Genomic DNA, 25,132 nt, shown 5'->3' with positions numbered 1-25,132 from the left:
GTACACGTGCAAGTTTCACAGTTTCGATTCTGCTATACATTGCTGTGCTGCGTCGACTCTGGTATGTGGCAGGAAGTTGCGTCTGAGGTATGACGGCGTTTTGGACGAGGGAGGTTTGGTTGAAGGATGACGGCGATTGGTGTGAGGGAGGAGGCGGGACGCTGCTTTGCCTGACGGGGGACGGAGTTGCGGTTGACGACTGATGGCGATTGGTCCGAGGTGGGTCTTTCGCCTGACAGAGTTACGGCTGATGACTGATGATGTCCTAAAATGGACGCCCTTACAACAGGACATAACTGATGCTAAAGGATGGTCAAAAGATCCCATTGACATGAATAGGATTTTTTGACGGACGTTTTATGGACTTTCTGACAGGAGTTCATGACAGAGGGTTTTTACAGGAGGATAACGGTAGCGTGAAAGGGGCCTTACAGACTCCGCGACAGACCTTGAATGCAGATGTGGACTTAGCCTAAAAGGGCCTTGACACGTCCTATTCGGTTAGCTTGAGTCTCTGTTGGTTGGCCAAAGCTGGCTGTCCTGAGACACCAGATACAGCTGGACAGTCAAATACTGATCTTTATGAGAAGGGAGAACCTACAGGTGAAACTCAAAAAATTTGAATATCGTTCAAAAGTTCATTGTATTTCATTAATGCAACTAAAAAGGAAAGGAAGTGCTCCAAAATCTCCTGGTAGACTGAAGCGTGGAACCTGGACTTAACTCCTTAAGGACACAGGGCATACCTGTATGTCCTGCCCCCCGCTCCCTTTCTATAACGTGGGGTCACGCCGTGACCACACGTCATAGCTGGTGGGGCCTGGCCTCTAACAACAGCTGGGACCCCTGGTTAAAAGCGGGCGCGCGCTATTAACCCTTTAGATGCGGCGATCAAAGTCGATCACCGCGTCTTAAGTTACAAAAAATGCACTCCTGGCAGCTAAGTCGAGTTGATCGGGACCACCGTGGTGTCCCGATCAGCTATGACGCAAGAGGAGGGTCCCTTACCTGCCTCCTCAGCGTCCGATCACCGACTGACTGCTCTGTGCCTGAGATTCAGGCAGGAGCAGTCAAGTGGCCATAACACTGATCAATGCTATGCTATGGTATAGCATTGATCAGTGTGAGAGATCAGTGTATTGCATGTTATAGTCCCCTATGGGGCTATAACATTGCAAAAAAAAAAAAGTTAATAAAGATGATTTAACCCCTCCCCTAATAAAAGTTTAAAAGTCACCCCCCCTTTTCCCATTTAAAAAAAATAAAACTGTGTAAATAAAAAAAAAATTTTGGTATTGCTGCGTGCGCAAATTTCCGAACTATAAAAATATATCATTTATTTAACCGCACGGTCAATGGCGTATGTGCAAAAAAATTCCAAACTCCAAAATAGTGTCTTTTTAAGCACACGGTTACATACAGTTTGGTCCGGTTTTGAGGAATACAATTTTGACTAAAAAGCCTGATAGAAAACCGTGGGGACAAAGCGTGGTGTGAACCCACCCTTAAAGTTGTGCAGGATCAAATACAGAACCCACTGTATCTCCCCTATCACATATCGCCACATCCCTCATGAAATGCTATATGGCAGGATGGACCCAGTGCTCTTCCACTGAGAATGCATACTGGCCAGTATACGGGAGGTACAAGAGTAACAGGAACAGAACAGCAACGCATTGGATCAATACAAACACCCAGAGGTAGAAACAGAGGATTGTCATCGGTTTTACGCTTTTTTTTCTTCTCTTTTTGGGATGGGGAGGGTTACATTTTTTGCACATTTTAGCACAATGTGAGAATTGATCTCTGCGTGTGAGGTAACACCTTTTAAGTTTGTTTTTGCCAGTAGTCAACCACCTGTACAGTAATGTGTTTATTTAGCAGTGGACAAGCAGGTTTTGCTTCTTTTTGTGGCCATGTGAATACAGCTGTATTTTGTTTTTGGACAATATACTGCATAAGAAGCCCTGCATTTGAACCGTGTCACTGTCTCTGACTGCTGTTTACTGCCGTTATCCCATCACTGCGGAGCTAAACTCCCACAATAGATATCTACAGCCATACAATAAGAGACTGTATAAAGACTCACATAAAACAATGAATACTAATTAGAGGGACTACCACCTATGCTATACACCTATGGATACATAAGTACCCCACATAAATGTAGTGCAGCAACCACATGTCTGCTAAAGTGGAGCATGGATTTCTCTGTCCTTTCAGTCTACTATAAAAGAAATAAAAAAGAGAAAACAAAGAGCACCTCCTGTAATACTAATACTAGGACTGAACATTGGGGTGGACCTTAGGGCTAAAAATATAGGTCCAATCTTCATCCATTAAAATTCCCCATCCTACCAGTTTGCTGAGTGGAGAAACTCCTCTTCTGTTGTGCTGCTGTACAGGGACGTAAGGGAAAAAAGCTTATATCTCATGCTGGGAAATACTAGAAAAAAAAAAAAAAAGTTTGCCCGATATACTGAAGACTAGCTCCCTATAGCCATGTTTTTATGCTGACCGATCTGTATTTTAAGGGGTACTCCCACCCCTAGACATCTTATCTCCTCTCCAAAGGATAGGGGATTATATGTCTGATCGCAGGGGTCCCACAGCTGGGGACCCCCGCAATCTCTCTGCTGCACCCGGCGTTCGTTTAGAGCATTGGGTGCAGCGCCGGAGGCTCCTGATGTCACAGCCACGCCCCCTCCTATAGACTTGCATTGAGTGGGGCATGGCCGTGACATCACAAGCTTCCGCCCCGCATGTCACACAGCACAAAGCGAAGTTCGCTCCATGCACTGGATGTCTGGGGTGCTGCAGCCAAGATCTCGGGGGTTCCCAGTGGCGGGACCCCGCGATCAGATAGGGGATAAGATGTCTAGGGGTGGAGTACCCCTTTAAGGGTACATTCACACAATGTTTTGGGAATCCGGCGGGAGAATTAAAACTACGTCCGCTGCCATATCCCCGCCAGACTGCGACGCCAGTCGGCTTATTTTTGGACCATATCGGCTTTTGTTGCCAAATATTTGACTCCATCCACCTTATTCATATAAATGGAGTGGGATGCGGGTCCAGCAGGGATACGAGGATCATGGTGTTTGTGCCCTTCCAGTACATACATTAACACCACGTGTAAAGATGCTGTATAAAGATTTCCCATGACACTGTCTGTATTCATATTTTTTGTTTATTTTAACAAAATAAATAAGATTGCTTTGGGTCAGTGGCCTCTTCTTTAGAATTTTTTTTCTTCCCATTTGGTTCCAAGGAAACAATCGCTGCCCTCTCTCTCTCCGCCGTGTGTCAGAATTTGGCACATGCAACTACAATGGGTTAATGGGTTCCAATCTGACTGAGGGAAAACTTTGCAAGGATCCTGGGCAGTGATCAGGTGTGTGATCGTTTCGTCTTTATAACAAAGATGCACTCGTTTCTGCACTACACAAGCTTTAGGGTGCGTTCCCACTTGGCGTATACGCAGCGTATTTCACGCTGCACAAAATTTACGGCAGCAGCGGGAAATACGCTGCGTATTCCTCGCTCACTATACACACAGGGCTTTCCGGGGGAAGCCCTATGCGTATGAGTTTTGGAGGCGGGGCCGTGTGCCGGAGTGACGCGCGGATCCGCCTCCAAAACGCACTGCACACATAGGGCTGGCGCCGGAAAGCCCTGTGTGTATAGTGAGCGAGGAATACGCAGCGTATTTCCCGCTGCTGCCGTAAAAAAAATTTGCGCAGCGTGAAGTGTGCTGCGTATACGCCAAGTGGGAACGCACCCTAAATGTTAGGGTGGTGGTTGTGGAGTAACTGAGGGTTACTGCAAAACAGCCAATCATGCGCATAGCTAAAAGTTAGGTTATTACTGCCATGGCCATAAAGGAGAACTACCAAAATCTAGACCGGTGTTTCCCAACCAGTGAGCCTCCAGCTTTTGCAAAACTACAACTCCCAGCATAAACACACAGTCATGCTGGGAGTCATAGTTTTACAACAGCTGGAAGGATAGCAAACAACTTCTCTACCTGTATCCCCAAGATAACACTTCCTGTCTGAGCTGCCAGACAGCAGGAACAGCTACAGTACATGTATTCCTAAGACAACACTTCCTGTCCGTGTTCCATCATAAACATGCCGGACAGATATGCCAGACCACATGATTGTTTTACCCCCTCAATCACTGTTTTATACCTGCATTACCTTTCTTTAAAGGGGTACTCTGGTGGAAAACATATTTTTTTAACATCTGGCTCCAGAAAGTTAAACAGATTTGTAAATTACTTAAAATCTTAATCCTTCCAGTACTTATCAGCTGCTGTATACTACAGGGGAAGTTTTCTGTCTGACACCTCTGTCCATGTCAGGAACTGTCCGGAACAGGAACAATTCCCCATAGCAAACCTCTCCTGCTCTGGACAGTTCCTGATGTGAACAGAGGTGTCAGCAGAGAGCACTGTGGACAGACAGAAAAGAAATTCAAAAAGAAATAAACTTCCTGTGTATTATGCAGCAGCTGATAAGTACTGGAAGTAATTTACAAGTCTGTTTAACCTTCTAGCACCTGTTGATTAAAAAAAATATATATATGTTTTCCACCGGAGTACTCCTTTAAGCTTTATTAATTAGGATTGTCTTGGACTAGAACAAAGGTAAGGCATATATGTATATTTTTCCTAAGAAACAATGCCAGTCCTGTCCATGGCCTCTGTGTGTGGTATTGTTGCTGTTCCTGAGTCATGTGATTAAGGCAGTATTTCTTAACCAGAGTTCCTCCAACTGTTGCAAAACTACAACTCCAAGCATGCCCGGACAGCCGAAGGCTGTCCGAGCATGCTGGGAGTTGTAGTTTTGCAACAGCTGGAGGCACCCTGGTTGGGTAACACTGGATTAAGGAGAGGAAGAAAATGCATACCCTCTGCTACTATTCGTAAGGGGCTTATTTATAGATCTTAGTAGTTATCCTTTAAGGAGCTAAGGAAACAGCATGTATATATGTATATATATTTAGTAAAATGATTCCCCTCTTTCTTCCTAAGTAAAAAATAATAATAAAAAATCTATAAAAGTTGTATGGCGTAGTAATCTGCAGCTGTGTCATGAATAGTCTGCTGGAAGCAGATACCTGATGTCGTGCTGTACACAATAAGTGGTTCACTATACAAGCCGTCATATTAGTCTCTCCGGAGAGCGCATCACCACCTACAAAAACATCAAGACTTCCCTTCAAATCATTTTCATGTTTTTTCTTTCTTCTTTAAGGATAAAGCTTCTTCCCACTGAATATCGCAAGCAGCAGGTCTCCAGAACATTTTTCATGCGCATCTCACCACTCTCTGGGTTCTTCAGAGGTAACTCACAGGTAGACGGACATGGCTGTGTCTTTAGGGTGTAGTTTTTTTTAATGGGGCTCTTCATTAACCTTAATTTCAGTCATGCCCCTGGGGGTCCCTCAGGGTGACATCCACATCACGACTATATTCATACGCAGAATGGATGTACCTCTTTAGGATGTATCCCTGGGGGACCGGTGTGGATATTTCAGGTTAGTGCAGAGCCCCTTTAACTGCTTGAGATTATATAACACAGGAAGATGCGTTGATTCCAGATTATAAGGGATTTAGTACAGAAGGGGGGAATAAAACTTTTACTTGTATAAAATGTGACTTTAAAAAATTGTGCATGGCAGCCCAAATTGTATCTGTGGCTAGTGTCAGGAGAAAACATGGGTGATACACAGTAACTATTCCATAGCTCATGTTTAAATAATAAAAGCAGTGCCCTCTGTACATAACCACATTCATATACACAATAGAGATTCAGCTGGGATTTTGGATTTTTCTCCCTTTATAAGACACTAAACTCCTGTTCGTTTTGCCCTATTTAATGGTGAGTGGTTGTAGGGCAGCAATGAGCCGCCCTGTGTAACTTTATCCTGGCCAGATTAAAAGCAAAGACACGGAGAGGATGCCCCCCGGTAAGTGTATGGATGGAAGATGGGGAGTGCAGAAGGAGGAAGGAAACGTGTGCTGGTCTAAGAGAGGTCATCGAATGCATTCAGATTGAAAGCCGTGTTCAGGAATCGCTTCAGTTCAGTCAGGTGGGTTTTCTTGTTGCCAGTGGCTGGGGCAGCTGCGGGCTCTCTGCCGGCATACCTGGAGCACAGAAAGAAGAATTATTCAAATTAGAACCTCCGACAGCAGACATACTTCACACACTCAGAATTCCCAATGTTAATGCGGATTTCACCGAAAGATGAACGTGTTCATTGACGAAATGTGCCCGGAAATGGGAATTTGATTTACAATGCTTATTTCTATACAAAATAGGTGCAGATCCATTAACTGGCTTCGACAGACCCCTCCCTCCAAACAGTATTGGCTCAACAAAGTGGCCCAGATCTGTAGGTTTGAGGAAATGTTCAGTAGAATCAACAGAACTCATGACTCTTTCCTCAAAATCTGGGGACCCTGGTTAGACTCGGATCTCCATGGCTCTGAGAGCTGAGCCCAATGCTGAAGCTTAGATTCTCTCCTTTTACTACTAAACTCTTCCCTACTGGTGAGATCGCTGGGTACTGATCTCTTCTCTTCCTTTCCCGCTCTCTTCCCTTCCCCTGGATTCCCTCCCTCCTTTTTTCTTATGCTTTTACCCATTATCTTCTGATTCCCCATTTATGGTTTCTTTCTGCCCCAATCTTTCCTTTCCTTGTGTCCCTGCTGCCTTTCACTTCTCCTACCCACGACTCAACCCCCGCTCCCTTCCCACCCTCTCTTTCTGTCTGCCCACTCCAGGCATTTGTTCACCCTCTGTCATTGTCTCCTCTTTTAGCCACCTCTCGTACCGCACACGTTTTTGATCTTTCTCCCTAACATCCCATCCCTTCCCCAACCCCTTACTGCACAATGTGCTGTCCAAAACTTAGTAAATCATTACATCATTATATCTCACCCCTTCTCACATACATAGTGTCACTGCGTGCTAACCATTTCTCCACTTTAGCTGTTAGATGTACTCCATGTTATTCCCCATGAGCGTTTTCTGTGTCAAGCCATTTCTGTTGTTACCTCCTCTCGAGCGGTACCTTTGGTTACGGAGTATACTTGTTTATGCCATTTTTGTCTCTCTTGATACTTATATTGGAAAAATGTGAGCATTGCATATATATACCCCCCCCCCCCCCACGAGTGGGTTAATTCTCTGTTTTTATGTTTACTCGCTATGTGCTCAATAAAAATTATAGTTGAAGAAAAAAAAAAAAAGTGCAGATTTCCCATTGAATTTCCTCAGTGTAAGTGGGCCCTTACTGTACCGTACCACAACAAAGAACAAATGATCACTCTTCAGAAAAAGAAAGCTGTAGTCCCCTTACAAAGAGAAATCCTGACAGCAGAAGCAGTCTTATAACAGAACGGCATCAACAGGAGGTACCAGCACTTGTGGACCCCACCACAAAATGGAAATGCAGCATAGTTAGAAGAGGGTGCAGCCTTTGTTAGACTTGAACTTATTTTGATTAAGCCTAGAAACGCCAGAAGTGTATGGCTGCATTCACACACCTTTAAAATGGAAGCAGGTTTGAGTCCGCATTATGGACACAAGTCCCATCCTGGTCTAGAGACCCAAACTGAAAGCTTTAAAGTAACCTATGCTGCTTTCAGTTCAGGTCATTAAAGGGGAACTCCGCCCCTAGACATCTTATCCCCTATGCAAAGGAAAGGGGATAAGATGTCTGATTGGGGCCGCTGGGGACCCCCGTGATCTCCCTGCTGCACCCGGCGTTCGTTTAGAGTGTCAGGTTTAGCATCAGAGGCTCGTGAAGTCATGGCCACGCCCCGCTCGTGACATCACGGCCACACCCCCCTCAATGCAAGTCTATGGAAGGGGACATGACAGCCTTCACATCCCTTCCCATAGACTTGCATTGAGGGGGCGTTGCCATTATGTCACGAGCCTCCGCCCCGCATCGCCAGTCATCCGGCACAGAGCAAAGTTTGCTCCGTGCACCGGATGTCTGGGGTGCCGCAGTGGAGATTGCGGGGGTCCCCAGCGGCAGGACCCCCGCAATCAGACATCTTAACCCCTATCCTTTGGATAGGGGATAAGATGTCTACAGGCGGAGTACCCCTTTAAACCTGCAGCCAGGTTGGGACTTGTGTCCCTGATATGGATGAAAATAGGCCTCTAGATTATGGACGCGTGAAATATTGCTGCAGATTAGTGTAGGTAAAAACCTACACAATATTAAAATACAAGGTGAGTGGATGGGATATTAAAACATGACAATTGACTTGCACTGCAGATTTTAATGTCCACGTGGTTGCAGAATTTCACCACCTGTTTTTTTTAACCCTTTTAGGCTGGGTTCATACTACAGAATTTCCAATTGGAATTCAGTTTTCCAATTGGAATTCTGGTGCGTTCCATTGCTGTTAACAGGATTCCATTGCACAGTGCACATTACGGATTTTCAGAGGTGAAGCTTCGGTCGCAGAAAGAATGTGCTTTCTTATTCTTTTGGCGGAATCTGCACAAAATAGATTGCCATGTATAGGGATGGCAATGTATAGGGATGGCAATGTATAGGGATGGCAATGTATAGGGATGGCAATGTATAGGGATGGCAATGTCTGTGCTCCCAGAACCCCCAGCCTGAGTTTCCTCTGTATGATCCTGCCTTAATGTAGCAGGGATGAAATCTGCAGGGAATTTGCAGCACAACTTGCGTAATATGAATTTTGTGTCAGATTTTTATTCCTGAGATTGCCTTTTATCCATTGGTTAGATAGGCCCTTAGTTTTTAGTCTGGAAAGCTCGAGACAAGTGCCAAATTGCCAACAGAGTGTCCACTTGGCATAGATTCAGACACTAACCTTTCTCTTGGTGTATTGAAAAGTGCAGATGACTACGTGTAACACACAAGTTTGGACATGGAGCAAAAAAACTGGTTAACACAGATGGGACATATTTAGTAGGAAGATCTAAGTGGTTGCCCAAAATTGGTCAAGATAAAAAAAACTAATAATTGGTGTGTATGTAGCCTGAGTCATGCAATATGGACAGATGTGGTCTATACTCACCAGACTGGTTTATTGCGGTGTATTGTGGTGCGTAATCTTGGCTTCACATAATCATAATAACCCTGATTCTTGTGTTCCTCTTGGCACCATACTATATCTGCATTGGGATACTTATTTACTTCTTTCTCCAGAAGGTCAAATGGGAATGGAGACAGCTAGAGACAGAAGAGAAAGCCATAAGACCCCCCCAAACATTGCCTTCAGACCTAAAAGCTTTGCACGTCTACAAAGTGCTCAACAGGAGCTTTACAATGCTCGTACCTGCTCCACACGGGTGATAGCCACCTCAGAATCCATTTCTCGGGTGCTGCGTTCTTTGTTCAGCTCATAGTACACTTTTCCTGTGCAGAAGATTATGCGCTTCACTCCAGCAGGGTTATGGGACGCAGGCCCAGAATCTGGGATAACTCTCTCAAAGTGTGTACCTGGAAAAAGACAATGGTAACTCCAGAATGACAAAAGGTAATGATCAGGTTGTAAAACAGAATATATCAAAGCAATCATATACTATACAGTAGTGTTATTTCATTAATCAATTAAATGGGCACTGTCAGATTCAAAAACTTTTTATATGTTGTACACCTTGACAAAACATTAACCTTTCTAATATACTTCATAAGAATAATTTTTTCCTTTTTCTAGAAATCATGGCTTTGTCCAAGCTGAAGCACAGGCATGGACAAAGTCCAGTACTGCTCAAGCACAGAGGAGTCCTATCAGACAGTAGAGAGAGCACAGAGGAGTCCTATCAGACAGGAGAGAGAGCACAGAGGAGTCCTATCAGACAGGAGAGAGAGCACAGAGGAGTCCTATCAGACAGGAGAGAGCACAGAGGAGTCCTATCAGACAGGAGAGAGCACAGAGGAGTCCTATCAGACAGGAGAGAGCACAGAGGAGTCCTATCAGACAGGAGAGAGCACAGAGGAGTCCAATCAGACAGGAGAGAGCACAGAGGAGTCCTATCAGACAGGAGAGAGCACAGAGGAGTACTATCAGACAGGAGAGAGCACAGAGGAGTACTAGCCCTCCCTCACTTACTGGACTTTGTCTAGGCCTGTGCTTCAGCTTGGACACAGCCATGATTTTATAAGCCATGATTTCTATAAAAAGGAAGTACCTTTTTCTTATGAAGTATATTAGAAAGGTTAATGTTTTACCAAGATGTACAACATATAAAAAGTTTTTGTATCTGATATTGTCTATTTAATATATAAAATATTTATATCCTTCTAGGTATTCACACGACAAACAAACATTTATATTATTAGGACAAGATATTCCATATTTGCCTTACAGGTATGGCTCTCACTACTGGGACAATGAATTACCAGCAGAAAAGCAGTTCAGTTTCTTTCCATAATTCCCAAAGAACTAAATGGATGGGGATGGGTCACCAGCCCTGTATTCTCAATTAGTGAAAAATGATCTAAGAACCTGCATCTATGACCTGTTTCTGGCAAATTCAGTGCTATAAATGCTTTGGCGAGAGTCCTCCTTTAGGCAGAAAGGCCTTACAAGCACTTGCTTTAAAAATTAGTAATAATAATACAGAGGATAATAATATGCTTAGCTATTCTCCCTACCTGCCAGCATGTCATCAAAACTTGACCTGGCTTCAGGATGACGGAGAAGGGACTTTGGAGTGAAGACGATGAGCTGGAAGGCAAAAAGTAAATCATTAGTGTGAAAAATACAGGTGGGCAGGAGGAGAATAGGTTTATAGATAAACTACGCAGCACTTCTATGTCTATATCATTTGCAAATATTCCTTTGCACTTAAAAGGATTGTCCCAGCTCGCTCCTTCCAAGTTTCTCCGCTCCTCCGGCCTGTTTGAGTTGCTTGAGGTGGTTTGGAAAGCCGAAAGCAGCCAAAGCTGGGAATTTATGCAAATTGTTTAACTCCTATTGACTGTAATGGGATTAAACACAAATGGCGTATCTATTTGCAACATAAACAGAATATCCTGCAGTGCTACGCTGTTTGTGTAACTCCTATTAAAAGCTATGGGAGTTACACAAATTGTATCATTTCCCAGCATCAGCTCCTTTCGGCCTTCCCGACCACAGGGACGTTATTGGCCAGAGGGGGAGGGAGAAGGTGTTGCACATACAGCAGCATTGAGCAGAAGGAGGAATCAACATACAGTGACCCCTTGACCTACGATGGCCCCGACATACGATAATTTCAACATGCGATGGCCTCTCAGAGGCCATCGCATGTTGAAGGCAGCATCAACATACGATGCTTTTGTATGTCGGGGCCATCGCATAAACTGCTATCCGGCAGCGCCGACTGCTTCAGCTGCCACCGGATAGCCGTTTACGGTGCCCTGTGAGCTCCGGTGATGTCTCTTACCTGTCCTCGGGGCTCCGGCGCGTCCTCTTCGGGATCCCCTGCATCGTCAGCGCTCTCCATCAACGTCATCACGTCGCTGCGCAGGCCGTCCCTTCATCCAATAGGAGCGGCATGCGTGGCGGCGACGGAGAGCGCGGTTGCCAGGGAAGCAGAGGCCTTGCCGGAGTGTCAGGGACACCTTGGGGACACGGCGACAGCGATGGACGGCGACATCCCGGGCAGCGGTGATGGTCCGGAGCAGCGGGGACAGGCGAGTACAACTTCCTCTAACAGTGGTCTATAATCTGCGGACCTCCAGATGTTGCAAAACTACAACACCCAGCATGCCCGGACAGCCAACGGCTGTCCGGGCATGCTGGGTGTTGTAGTTTTGCAACATCTGGAGGTCCGCAGGTTGTAGACCACTGTCCTATACTTTACATTGCACGGATCCCTCAACATACGATGGTTTCAACAAACGATGGTCCATTTGGAACGGATTACCATTGTATGTTGAGGGACACTGTATTAGCAACCAGATTAATATTTCCTGAACAGCTGCATAGATTTTTACCTGATAAGAAGCATTAGAAACAGGGTCCCCTGCATTATCTACCTATGTACTCAGTTTAGTTTGAAAGACCCTGCTGTCCGTTTCCCTTTAAGGAATGGGGGATAAGACTGTCTAAAATTTTCTTAAACGGTTTCTCTCCTTACTTCTGACACCTGCTGTAATCACCATGGAAAGGTTGTAATATTGCATTGTCCCCATTCAAGTAAACTAGAAAGTAGGTAATATAGGCCTGGCTCAAGCTGCCATAGTTGTTAAGCCGCTCTTTTGTCCAAGCAAGGGAGTCAATTTATAAAGTCTATATAACAGGGCATACAGACATACAACCCCTATAAGTGCCAATATGATTAAGGCATTTATTGTACAAATATATATGTGTAACAAAAATATTTCTAAAACAATACACACTGGTTTACGGAACGGTAGCAGGATCTGTCTGCGGAGCACATGGAAGAAGTTAGCTGGAGTGGAGCAATTGACAACGATCCAGTTACAATCATAAAGCTGGCGAACAGCGAAGTCGTCAGAGGCTTTCTATTGGGAAAGAAAGAAAAAAAACATGTTCAGGGTCCGCATTTAATGCAGCAAATTAGGTCTATCTACTTTTCTTAGAATGGCTGTAGATCAGTGTTCTCCAACTTTGCTCTGCAGAACATCAACTCTCATCATGCCTTTGCAACAGTTAAAGGGGTACTCCGCCCCTTGCATCTTATCCCCTAAGATGTCAGATCGCCGCGGTCCCGCTGCTGGGGACTCCGGGAATCGCCACTGCGGCACCCCGCCATCATTACTGCACAGAGAGAGTTCGCTCTGTGCGTAATGACGGGCGATACAGGGGCCGGAGCAGTGTGACGTCATGGCTCCGCCCCTCATGACATCACGGCCCGTCCCCTTAATGCAAGTCTATGGCAGGGGGCGTGATGACAGCCACCCCCCTCCCATAGACTTGTATTGACGGGGGCGGGCCATGACGTCACGAGGGGCGCGGGACCCCGGCGATCTGACATCTTATCCCCTATCCTTTGGATAGGGGATAAGATGTCTAGGGACGGAGTACCCCTTTAAGGGAGAGAGCCACAGGTTGAGGGAACGCTGGTATAGAGCAGTGTTTTCTGGCCAATATGCCTTCAGCTGTCCCAGCATGCTGGGAGTTGTAGTTGTAACTTTGCAACAGCTAGAGGCATACTGGTTCACCGGGTGTACCGCGCCCCAGCATTTCTACACAGAATTGGGGTGCGCCTAGACTCCTGTTGTCCCAGATGTTCTAGGTCTGATGCCCATTTGCTTCATATGATGTGGGACTGAGCTTCTCTAACACAGTTTTGGGCTGATGTGGGACAATTGCTCAGCAGAGTATTCGGGTGTCCATTTACTTTGTCTGCCAAGTTGTGTATTTTGGGGTGTCTAGATGGTTTGGATGAGGACAGTGGCTTATATATATTGGTATCAATAGAATTTTATATCAAGCACGCAAGTTGATTGCACAACATTGGTTGAGAGCCTCTCCGCCTACTGTGTCAGCTTATAGCTTTGTTTTGTTGTTTGTTTGTAAAAAAAAAACAAAATGTTCAATAAATTTTTTTTCAAAAAATAAAAATAAAAAAAGAAGAAGAGGCGGCATGCTGGTTGGAAAACACTGGTATAGACTATTTAGTATCTCTCAGCCCAGCATTTCACATGAACTCCTTTTTATACTGCAATTTTATAAGGTGTTCATGTTATCCTGGCTCCCATGATCCCCTCAGTCTTGCTGAGAATATCTTCAGCTAAAACTATACAGAAAACCAAAGCTACAAGAGGATGACTTACAGGCCACACATCCGGGTCATCATTGCACATCTGCAGGAAGCGTTCAGGTCTTGCAGAGGAATGTTCAGGCCCCTAAAATATAAACACAGATTCATACAACACAATGTATCTTCATCCATGTGACAGGTGTCAATATAGAGCACATTTAAACAGGCTCTGTATATGGTGGTATACATGATCTAGTACACACCTAATAAAATCTAAGCCTGCAAAACCACAACAGCAGAATTGAACAAATGATAGAACAGCCATCTTATCTTATGCATGCTAATGGCTGATTTCACCAGATGCTATAAAAAGCTATACATGTTTAAGTTATTGCTTTCTTACCATGCCCTCCATGCCATGGGGGAGTAACAGGACTATTCCATTCTGTCGTACCCATTTAGCCTGCCCAGGGCAGATGAACTGATCAATGATACACTGAGCGGTGTTGTGGAAATCTCCAAACTGGGCCTCCCAGAGGACCAATGCATTTGGGCTGGCCATTGCAAACCCCAGTTCAAATCCTGGAAGAAACAAAAGCTTGTAAGTTCACTGGAGTGGAATAATACCTATGACCCACTTCCCTGCAATTCCTTGTGTGCTTGATCTACCACCCCTGTCCCTGTAGCTTGTCCTTCATCTTACTGTGAAAGTCCCTACCAGGACCTTGTGTGAACACTAGAACCAGACGCTGAGATCACATTCAATAATTCCATACATTATTATATAAAACAAAAGGCAGACAGCGCTCCATAGTGTGATAGTGTTTCTTGCACAGAGAAATAGGTAAAGGTGGATATTGCTCTTACCACAGTAGGTTACACTCCACCAAGTGCAACAATGGAACAAGGTGTAAAGAATAAATAGGCGAGGTGTCAGCAGCCACTCCTCGTCTCGTCAGATATAGCTAAAATAACAGTAGAACTCCAAGATGTGGACAGGATACACGGGCGCTCGACAACCAGGTAGCAGGATAAAATGTTTAAACACCAATAATCCAACGCATTTCACAGCACAGCTGCTTCATCAGGCATCCTGATGAAGCAGCTGTGCTGTGTAACGCGTTGCATTATGGGTGATTTAACATTTTATCCTGCTACCTGGTTGTCGAAAGCCCGTGTATCCTGTCCACATCTTGGAGTTCTACTGTTATTTTAGCTATACATTATTATAATGCAGATCCCCTTTGGTATTACTCATATGGTCAGAGGATTATAGCACAGACTTACCCAGTACTCCATACTCAGAGAGTGAACTGTTGCACACAGTATATGGAGCTTGGTTGGGCCACAGATGGTTCATAGGGATACAAGTTCTTTTGTCCACATTTTGGTCATGTAACACATGGTGACGGTGGCTAATAGAAAGAGAACACAGTCATAGAATCACATATACAAACACATTATTACAAGTGCTTTACCTCTACAACATACACAGCCAGTACAATTAGATTCAGCATCTGGTGTCACTTACTCCCAGATAGACAAAACTTCCTTGGCAGTCACAGCTAGAGGCTCAGAAAGTAGCTCAATAGGAAATGACTATGAGAGATCAATAAAAGGAATTCCTCCCTCATGCACAATTTTGCTAGGGAAAGACTTTTTCGCATGCATTTCCCCTGCAGAAGCTGCAGTATAAATACTGTATAGTGTTACATGGTGGTCAATCGGACCAGATTGCGTCCAGAGTGAAGAATGCATTTTGTTAGCAGTTTTGTACTCTGGCCCATAGAGGAACTGCTCTATCATATCCATATACACTAATAACTATATTAATACTTTATATTTTTACTAACAGAGTACGTACCCGGCATTCCCCGTTGTCCTACCTGAACCTTATGGGAGAGGAAAGGCAACAATGTTGCTCTTGTCCTTATATCCTGTCCCCCACTATTCTCTGCACCTAGACAGTCGGCAGGATGTTTAAAAGTTTCCGGCAATATCTGCTGCCCAAGGGTAACGCACAAACATACACTACAAACGTTAAAGGGGTACTCCATTGGCCAGAATTCGGAAATAAATGCTCCGACCGCTATTTTTGCGCTGCGGGGGTCGGCCATGCCCCCTTGTGATGTCATGGTCACACCCCCTCAATGCAAGTCAATGGGAGGGGGCGTGACGGCAGTCACGCCCCCTCCCATTGACTTGCATTGAGGGGGCGTGACCATGACGTCACAAAGGGCCATGTCCGACCCCCGCAACGAAAGCTGGCCAGTGGAGTACCCCTTTAAATAAATAAATAAATACACACACAGTTATATAAACTACATACAGCTGTTTTCGGCTTTCCAATCACCTCTGGCCATCATAACCAGGCCTAAGGGTCCGGGATGCTGCAAGATTCTGGTCCCAGAGGTAATACCTGCATCTATCAGACATTATGGATATACCATAAATGTCCAGTTGGGAATACCCCATTATTAGGTAGGACTATGCCAATGGTAGTAAAATAAAAAAGGTCAAGATGTATTTATTTGACACTAATGTTCTATGACCTCAGTGTTTCTATAAAAAATAGACGCTGAACATAAGCGTACTGGTCCTCTAAAGCTTATTCTAAAAGGGGGTATCCCGAGATTACATCTTAACTATCCAAGTATTGGCTTTGTGGGGGTCCAACTGCTGGGATCACCTATCATAAGAATGAGGGTCCCTTGTCCCCCTGTGTGAATAGAGGGAGTCAAGCATGCATGCTACTGCTCCATTTACTTTCTATAGGACTGACAACGATAGCCAAGCATGGTAACAGTGTGATAACCACTTTAAGAACAGTGAGACAATACCTGAATGTGCCTCTTTCTACATCTTGTCCACTCAGACGAATATGGATGCCTTCCTTTAGGAGTGACCCAAATGCCATATACTCAGCCAGTGCCCAGTCAACAGTCCTGTTCTTCACCATCTCTCCTCGGGCCTTTAGGATGCGGCTAAGACCTGAGAGAAGCAACAGATTAGTGTAAGTCCAGACAAGATGTCCCTGAAGAACAAAATAAATAAAAATAAAAAATAAAATAGAAAAACGACTTTACCTCCATGGATCGTAAAATCCTCCACAGGAACAGAGCTGGCAACACTTCCTATATGAGACAATTCTTCTTCACTGAGCCCTGTTGAGGGGCAGGACATACTGCGGGGCTGCCCATCCAGAGTGAAGAAACCTGTAGGGCAGTGTATGTAATCAGAACAGGGAACTAATGGCTAAACTGCTATGGCTACCCCTGCTGGAGAAATGTGATATTACATAGTTTAAAGGGGAACTCCGGTGGAAACAAGTGGAAAATCAAATGTTTTCAAATCAACTGGTGCCAGAAAGTTTAACAGATTTGTAAATTACTTCTATTTCAAAATCGGAAGCCTTCCAGTACTTATCAGTCCTGCTGTATACTACAAAGGAAATTGTGTAATTCTTTTCTGTCTGACCACTGTGCTCTCTGCTGACACCTCTGTCCTTGTCAGGAACTGTCCAGATTAGAAGCAAATCCCCATAGCAAACCTTACCTGCTCCGCACAGTTCCTGGCATGGACAGAGGTGTCAGCAGAGAACACTGTGGTCAGACTGGAAAGAACTTTAAAAATATCTCTGTAGTATATCTGTAGTATACAGCAGCTGATAAGTACTGGAAGGATTAAGATTTTTAAATAGAAGTAATTTACAAATCTGTTTAACTTTCTGGCACCAGTTGATTTGAAATAATTATTTTTTTCCACCGGAGTACTCCTTTAATAAACAGTCACACTATGCCAGTGTTTCCCAATCCTTGTACCTCTAGGTTTTGCAAAACTACAACTCCCAGCATGCCCGGACAGCCTTCGGCTGTCCGGGCATGCTGGGAGTTGTAGTTTTGCAACAGCTGGAGGCACACCGATTGGGAAACCCTGCACTATGCATTGACCGTCTGTTAAACAGAGGTCTGTTATGTCTTTATACAGGGCACAATCCACTTGTGGCCATTCTTTTACAATGAGCATTCACAGGTTTGTGGTGTATTAGCCATTTACGCTGTATATAGGGACAAGCATGAAATAGATCACATACCGGGCCATGGGGAGTCCAGCCAATGCTTGATATGAAGGATCTTCTCATCTTTGGAGCGTGTAAGTGCCTCCTCGCAGATTCTGTCATACTTAGCTATCTCTTCCTATAAAGCACAGCCACGAAAAAAAAAAGGTTAATGCCAGAATTACAGAACAACCCAAACCCTTTGTACTATTCATGGCACAGCACTACTGTCTGCTGCTCATGTCCCCCATACCTCATATTCCAGCTGATTGACCACTCCTTGAGATATAAGGGTCTCTGCGTATTTCTGTAGTACTGGCTTCTGGGTGCGGATCTGCTTGTACATCAGAGGCTGTGTGAACATGGGCTCATCCATCTCGTTGTGCCCATTGCGGCGGTAGCACACCTACGGAGGAGGAGAGGCACCAATGAGCTTATTCACTCTACCTGCCATTAATGAGAAGCAACAAGGAATACACCTAACTTTGGTCTGCTTGAGATGGGAATACCTCTTTAAAGGGGTACTCCGCCCCTAGACATCTTATAAGGGATAAGATGTCAGATCACCGCGGTCCTGCTGCTGGGGAGCCCCGGGATCCCTGCTGTGGCACCACACTATCATTACAGCACAGAGCGAGTTCGCTCTGTGCGTAATGACGGGCGATACAGGGGATGGAGCAGCGTGACGTCATGGCTCCGCCCCTTGTGACATCACGCCCCCTCCCATAGACTTGTATTGAAATGGGCGGGCCGTGACATCACGAGGGGCAGAGCCGTGATGTAACGATGCTCCGGCCCCTGTATCGCCCGTCATTACGTGCAGAGCGAACTCGCTCTGTGCAGTAATGATAGCGCGGTGCCGCAGCAGGGATCCCGGAGCTCCCCAGCATCGGGACCCCGGCGATCTGACATCTTCTCCCCTATCCTTTGGATAGGGGATAAGATGTCTAGGGGCGGAGTACCCCTTTAAGGCATTTTATAATGTACATGTATTTGATTGTACGCAGACATTTGTGGCATACTCTGTGGATGTGTAATAGGTTAGGATCTCTAGAAGGGTGGGATTCAGCAGCCAGTGATGCCTGAAAGTAAAAAAACAGCAGAACGAGCTGTTCTACACTGTTTCTTCAATTCCCATAGATGAATTATGGAAATGACATATTTTTTCATAACGCTCAATCACTTGGTTGGGAGTAACACAAACAACATGGAACAGCTAGCTCTGCTTTCTTTCATAATCCCGGCCACCTCAGCCTGCCATATCCAGGCAGGACTGCTTCAAAAGGGTACCCCCTGTTATGTCCGTGTGCTTACTATGGGATCCCAGCCCTTTAACCCTTCAAATGTCACACAGTCAATATCAACCACAACATCTAGCTGTTAGAGGGCGGGGGGGGGGGAGGCTCCCTCTGTCAACCAATCGATGCCCTGTGATCCAGTGCCAATGGATTTCCATGGAAGCCGGAGGCCTAATAAAGGGCCTTAGGTCAACCATCTTTGTACTTTTATCAGGACCTGGCATGGATGTAAACATAAAACAGAAAATGTAATGGGGACTTAAAATTAATAAGTTATATATACCCAAAACATTGATGCTGCGATCCCTAATAGCAAAAAGAAGATTTTTTGTATTCATCGTAAAATCTCTCTCTCGTAGCCATCATTGGGGGACACCTTACTGATGGGTATATGCTCGTGCCACTAGGAGGCACTGACAATAGGAAAAAAAGTTGGCTCCTCCCTGGCAGGATATACCCGCCCACTGGAAGCGAGGTAATCAGTTTTTTCAAAAAGCAGTAGGAGAAGCCAACAAAGACATATGTCCGTAGCACCCTAGAAAGGAATCCCGGATAAAGAACCAGAAAATATGGGTGGGTGCAGTGTCCCCCAATGAAGGCTACGAGAAAGATTTTATGGTGAGTGCAAAAAATCTCTTTTGCTTGGTCGCTCTTCATTGGGGGACACCTATACGGATGGGATGTACCAAAGCAGTCCCCTAGTGTGGGAATATCATCCACTAGAGAAAGGGAATCAGTCCAGAGACTGAACCCACTTGTCTGTGAGGTCTGTGGACGAGACTCCAGGCCAGAGACAACCGTGGACCAGAAACTGAGCTCCCGGAAGATCCCTGTCCATGGAGATGGACTAGGATGCCAAAGGAAGGGACCGTGATTTGCAGAGACTAAACCTATGGTCCATATAGAGAGCAAAGAAAAAGTCAACTAGGAAGCCAGATTGGCCAGAACCATCCTGGAAGGAAGTAGAAAATTAACCCCAAAACCCCATCCAAGGTCAGGTAGAGCAGCGTACGCCTGAGCAGAAGGCGAGCACCAGGAAGGCGAAATCAGCCCGACTGGTGTAATCCGGATGACCGGAACGCCCTCTATCTTGGAAGTACATGGACCCTGAAGGAGGAGACGGAAAGTAACAACAGCCAAAAAAGGAATGGAATGCCCTGAAAAGGAGCATCATGGAACACCGGAGAGACAGACTGCATCTCCTGGAAGACTCACACCTGAAGGGTACATAAACCTAACGGCCGAGAAATGCTGTTAGGACAAGAAGTAGTGCGGTACAGAAAGACCGCCCCACAATGGGATCACGGAGAAGTCTGGGCAGGAGAGCTACACATGCCCAAGACCTCAACCATCACTAAGGCCAAAAGAACCAGGATGGCCGACCTAAAAAAGAGAAGGCACACCACAGCAGTCTAGGATAGTGTCCAAAACAGTTGGAGTTGGACTCCAGCAGTCCGAGCGGACAAGAGCACTCCGAAACAACATCCCGTCAGGATGGGAACGGAGGGAAAACAAAAGCAGGACCCAGGGTGTGGGCACAGGAAGGTCACTCTAGAAGACTTTGGTGTCAGTGTAGCACAACACACACTGACAAGGGAAGGAGGAACACACCCTTCCAGGTTGATTGCGCAGAGGGAGGAGGAGGAGAGCATGGCAGGACCCAAACAACAGACTGTCTTGACTGGCTGTCGCTGAGCCATTCATGATTGTTTAAACGCCTCCAACAGAGGAGAGCGCCAAAGCTGCATGAGCAGCAGTAGATAACAAAAATAAAATCAGGAAGAGAGCCAGGCAGCAATAATGGGCAGTAAGCACACAAGAATAGACTGCGAAAAGCTCTTCCGAATGCTCTTCTTAGCAAAAAACAAGGGCCCAGCCAGATACCCCACCTATATAGTGGGAAGAGAGAGCGTTGGCTCCATCTAGGCAAAAGATAGCATTCAGCGAAAAGTCCCTCTAATGGAAGGGAAAAAACGTGGTGGGCGAGAGGAAACTCAGGCACCGACCATGCCAAGCTCTGGATCCCCGTACCCATTGTGGAAGGGGGATTGTCAAGTGCGCCAGACACTGTAGTAGCAGGGAAATGCAGCCCTATGGCAACTGGACAAAGTATTTGGTGGACGTAGCCCCCATGAACCCTGCGACAACATACAGAGAGATGGAGGGATTGAAATCCTGGACACTGGTGCTGGGCAAAGAAACAAAGACATGACTACGAATGTGTTAGAAGCACACGCACAGAGCAACCAACAGCGATGAGGGGAACACCCCATTGTGGTGAAACCCAGGACCAGATGGGAACCAACAGAGCCATCCTAGTTGTGTCTAACAGTCGTGTCCAACAGAGCAGACGCCTGAGCCACCCTGCACAGGAACCTAGGAAAGAAAACTGGAGGCATTGGGGGGGGGGGGGGGGGGGGGCTGAACTGACTGTGTCGCCCCCAACAAGCGCCATGCCAGAACTGAGGTGCTCAACCGCCGCAGGCCTTTAGAACAAGATCACAGGAAGGCGCGAGGCACACCCCACGGACAGAAGGGAGGATGAGCTCCACACGTGCAGAGGACCTAAGCATACGTACTAACACAGACATGGTTACCTCAAGATAGTAGCAGGGTACCAAGACTGCAGACACGAAGGAACAGCAGACATCCAAAAGTCTGGCAGTATGGAAGACAGACTCAGCACCCTATGGTGTGTCACAACCATGCCCTTAGCAGACCAACGTGGCACTCTGAGAAAGGGGAACAGAGAGTGCTGCTGTTGCTGTGAAATGCCCTGGCACCTGCAGGAAAATGCCCACACCCCATCTCCTAATGGTGCCCCACACCAGGACTGCTGTCTCAGATGCAAGAGATGAAGGATGTATGTGTGGTAGGAAACCTGCACACACCGTCTGGCTTACAGGAATAAAAGTCCAATAAACCCAGAGAGACACACTTTGTGGAACTTCATATGGAAGGAGTCACCGGACTGCAGTCGCAGGAGCGGCAGGAATAGGTTAGGTGACCTGGTGGATTAGAAAGCCATGCAGACACAGTCTGGCTATCTGGCATCTGGGACAATGGCCACACCAGGTCCCGCATTCAGAACCACACACCAAAAATGGGTTACCAGCCTTAAGCCGTGAGAGCGGCAGGTATGAAGAGAGGGACCTGGTTAGTAGAGAATCCCGCGAACCAGCCCATGGAGCAACATAGGGAGACCCACTTGGAACTACGCCTTGGCAGTGGTTACCTGAACTTCTTTAACCCACAGTTAACCGGACATAGCAGTAAACTACACTGACATCCGTCTGGCTGACTGGTGGAGGATTCCTGAATGCACAGGAATACTCCTTAGAACCCTCCCACAGAAAGTGGGGCACAGGAGTGCCGCCAATCTGATGGGTGACCTGGTGATGCAGAACACCATGCAGACTAAAGTCTGGCTGACTGGCAGCAGTCCCTCGAGCCTGCAGGAACCCCCTGACAGGCTCAACTCCCAGCATGCCCGTTGGCTGTCCGGGCATGCTGGGAGTTGTAGTTTTGCAACATTTGGAGGTCCACAAGTTGGAGGCCACTGCTTTAGAAAGTCTACAAAGGGTAAGATGTACTTCACAAAAGTAGACGATCATCATTGTGACATGGGAGAACATGGAAACACCATCAGGTTTCCTAGAAATCCATTGTGCCTTGTTCAAGAACAGAAAAGGTTAAAGAACATGCAATACAACAAATAGTACATGACTCATTACTGAGAAAGATTAGCTAGACAATCATTAACACTGTAAAAATGTCATTAGTAATGTGATATGCGCACAATCACCTGATGCTGAAGACAAACGGCGCCTTACATCACACAAAACGTCAGGACTATCTGGGGTATAACTACACATTCTGTTTCCATGACGTCAGATTAGGTCCTAGACCAGCGGTCTCCAACCTATGGCCCTCCAGCTGTTGCACAACTACAACTCCCAGCTTGTCCTGACAGCCACAGGTTGGAGATCTATAGCTTGGAATGAAAGTAGAAGTGTGAGAAGGTATAGAGGCCACCTACCAGATCCACAACCACGTCTTTGTGAAAGGTGCTTCTCCATTCTGCAGCCACATTGCAGACATACATGACAGCCTCAGGGTCATCAGCATTGACATGGAAGATTGGGGCATTGACAACCCTGGCTACATCTGTCGGGTATGGGGAAGAGCGGGCCATACGGGGATCAGTGGTGAAACCAATCTGATTGAGAAGAGAAAAAAAAACATAATTTAATTACAAATAAAGTGAAGAGATAGGGAAAACATTAGTTAGAACTGCAGGGCTATCTCTGACACACACAAAAAAAACAATCAACTATCTGTCACAATTCATTTAAAGGGGTACTCCACTGGAAAACATTCTTTTTTAAATCAACTTGTGCCAGAAAGTTAACCCCTTAACGACCACAGACGTAAATTTACGTCTGTAGCCGGCTCCCGCGATCTAACATAGGGTCCCGCGTCATAACGGGTCGGTCCTGGCATGTAACTGAAGCAGGGACCCGAGGCTAATAGCGCGCAGCAGCGATCGCGGTGCCGCGCGCTATTAACCCTTTAGACGCGGCGTTCAAAGTTGAACGCCACATCTAAAACGAAAGTAAAAGCTTCCTGGCAGCTCAGTGGGGCTGATTGGGACCACCACAGTGAAAATGCGGTGTTCCGATCAGCTAGGACGCAAGCGGAGGATCACTTACCTTCTTCCGGTGCGTCCGATCGGCGATTGAGTGCTCCAAGCCTGAGATCCAGGCTTGAGCAATCGACTACCGATAACATTGATCAATGCAAAGCTATGGCTTTGCAGTGAACAGTGCTGGCAATCAGTGTATGCAATGTTATAGCCCCCTATGGGAGCTATAACATTGCAAAAAAAAAGTGTAAGAAAAAAATTAATAAATGTGATTTAAACCCTTTCCCTAATAAAAGTCCAAATCACCCGCCTTTTCCCCATTTAAAACAAAAAAAAAAAAAACACGTAAATAAAAATAAATATTAACATATGTGGTATCGCCGCGTGCGTAAATGTCCGGAAAAAAAAATATCATTAATTAAACCGCAGGGTCAATGGCGTACGCGGGGAAATAAATTCCAAAGTCCAAAATAGCGTATTTTTGGTCCCTTTTTATATCATAAAAAAATATTAATAAAAAGCGATCAAAAAGTCAGATCAATACAAAAATGGAACCGATAGAAACTGAAGATCACAGCTAGAGATGAGCGAACTTACAGTAAATTTGATTCGTCACAAACTTCTCGTCTCGGCAGTTCATGACTTTTCCTGCATAAATTAGTTCAGCTTTCAGGTGCTCCGGTGGGTTGGAAGAGGTGGATACAGTCCTAGGAGACTCTTTCCTAGGACTGTATCCACCTTTTCCAGCCCACGGGAGCACCTGAAGGCTGAACTAATTTACGCAGGATAAGTCATCAACTGCCGAGCTGAGAAGTTCGTGATGAATCGAATTTACTGTAAGTTCGCTCATCTCTAATCACGGCGCAAAAGATGAGCCCTCTTACCGCCTCATACGCAGAAAAATAAAAAGTTATAGGGGTCAGAAGATGACAATTTTAAAAGTATAAATTTTCTTGCATGTAGTTATGATTTTTTCCAGAAGTGCGACAAAATTAAACCTATATAAGTAGGGTATCATTTTAACCGTATGGACCTACAGAATAAAGATAAGGTGTCATTTTTACCGACAAATGTACTGCCTAGAAACGGAAGCCCCCAAAAGTTACAAAATCGCATTTTTTTCTTCAATTTCGTCGCACAATGATTTTTTTTCCATTGCACAGTAGATTTTTGGGTAAAATAACTGATCTCACTGCAAAGTAGAATCGGTGGTGCAAAAAATAAGCCATCATATGGATTTTTAGGTGCAAAAGTGAAAGGGTTATGATTTTTAAAAGGTAAGGAGCTAAAAACAAAAGTGCAGAAATGGAAAAACCCGTGGTCCTTAAGAGGTTAAACTAATTTGTAAATGACTTCTATAAAAAAAATCTTAATCCTTCCAGTACTTCTTAGTTGCTGTTATCATCCACAA

General features: G+C 45.5%; 1 protein-coding gene across 8 annotated transcripts in view; it reads right to left on the bottom strand.

Moving 5' to 3' along the window:
• Positions 1-3,712: 3,712 nt before the first annotated feature.
• Positions 3,713-25,132, bottom strand: part of OGDH (oxoglutarate dehydrogenase) — a 72,179-nt gene continuing 50,759 nt past the window's right edge. For 7 of the 8 annotated variants that reach the window (XM_056571241.1, XM_056571235.1, XM_056571239.1 and 4 more), the window contains exons 11-23: positions 23,116-23,295; positions 18,032-18,184; positions 17,815-17,917; positions 16,808-16,936; positions 16,562-16,712; positions 15,009-15,136; positions 14,125-14,303; positions 13,795-13,866; positions 12,394-12,519; positions 10,663-10,735; positions 9,341-9,504; positions 9,080-9,234; positions 3,714-6,154 (exon numbers count right to left, since the gene is read on the bottom strand). In XM_056571241.1, coding sequence (XP_056427216.1) covers positions 6,034-6,154; positions 9,080-9,234; positions 9,341-9,504; positions 10,663-10,735; positions 12,394-12,519; positions 13,795-13,866; positions 14,125-14,303; positions 15,009-15,136; positions 16,562-16,712; positions 16,808-16,936; positions 17,815-17,917; positions 18,032-18,184; positions 23,116-23,295 — 1,734 coding nt within the window. In that variant the 3' untranslated portion in view covers positions 3,714-6,033. Of the gene's footprint in view, positions 6,155-9,079; positions 9,235-9,340; positions 9,505-10,662; positions 10,736-12,393; positions 12,520-13,794; positions 13,867-14,124; positions 14,304-15,008; positions 15,137-16,561; positions 16,713-16,807; positions 16,937-17,814; positions 17,918-18,031; positions 18,185-23,115; positions 23,296-25,132 lie in introns of all 8 variants that reach the window. The other variant, XM_056571242.1, reaches the window with a different exon arrangement.

This window comes from Hyla sarda, chromosome 4 (assembly GCF_029499605.1).
Source record: "Hyla sarda isolate aHylSar1 chromosome 4, aHylSar1.hap1, whole genome shotgun sequence".
Lineage (NCBI taxonomy): Eukaryota > Metazoa > Chordata > Amphibia > Anura > Hylidae > Hyla > Hyla sarda.
Note: the sequence above shows the minus strand (reverse complement) of the source record. Positions and strands in the feature narration are given on the sequence as shown.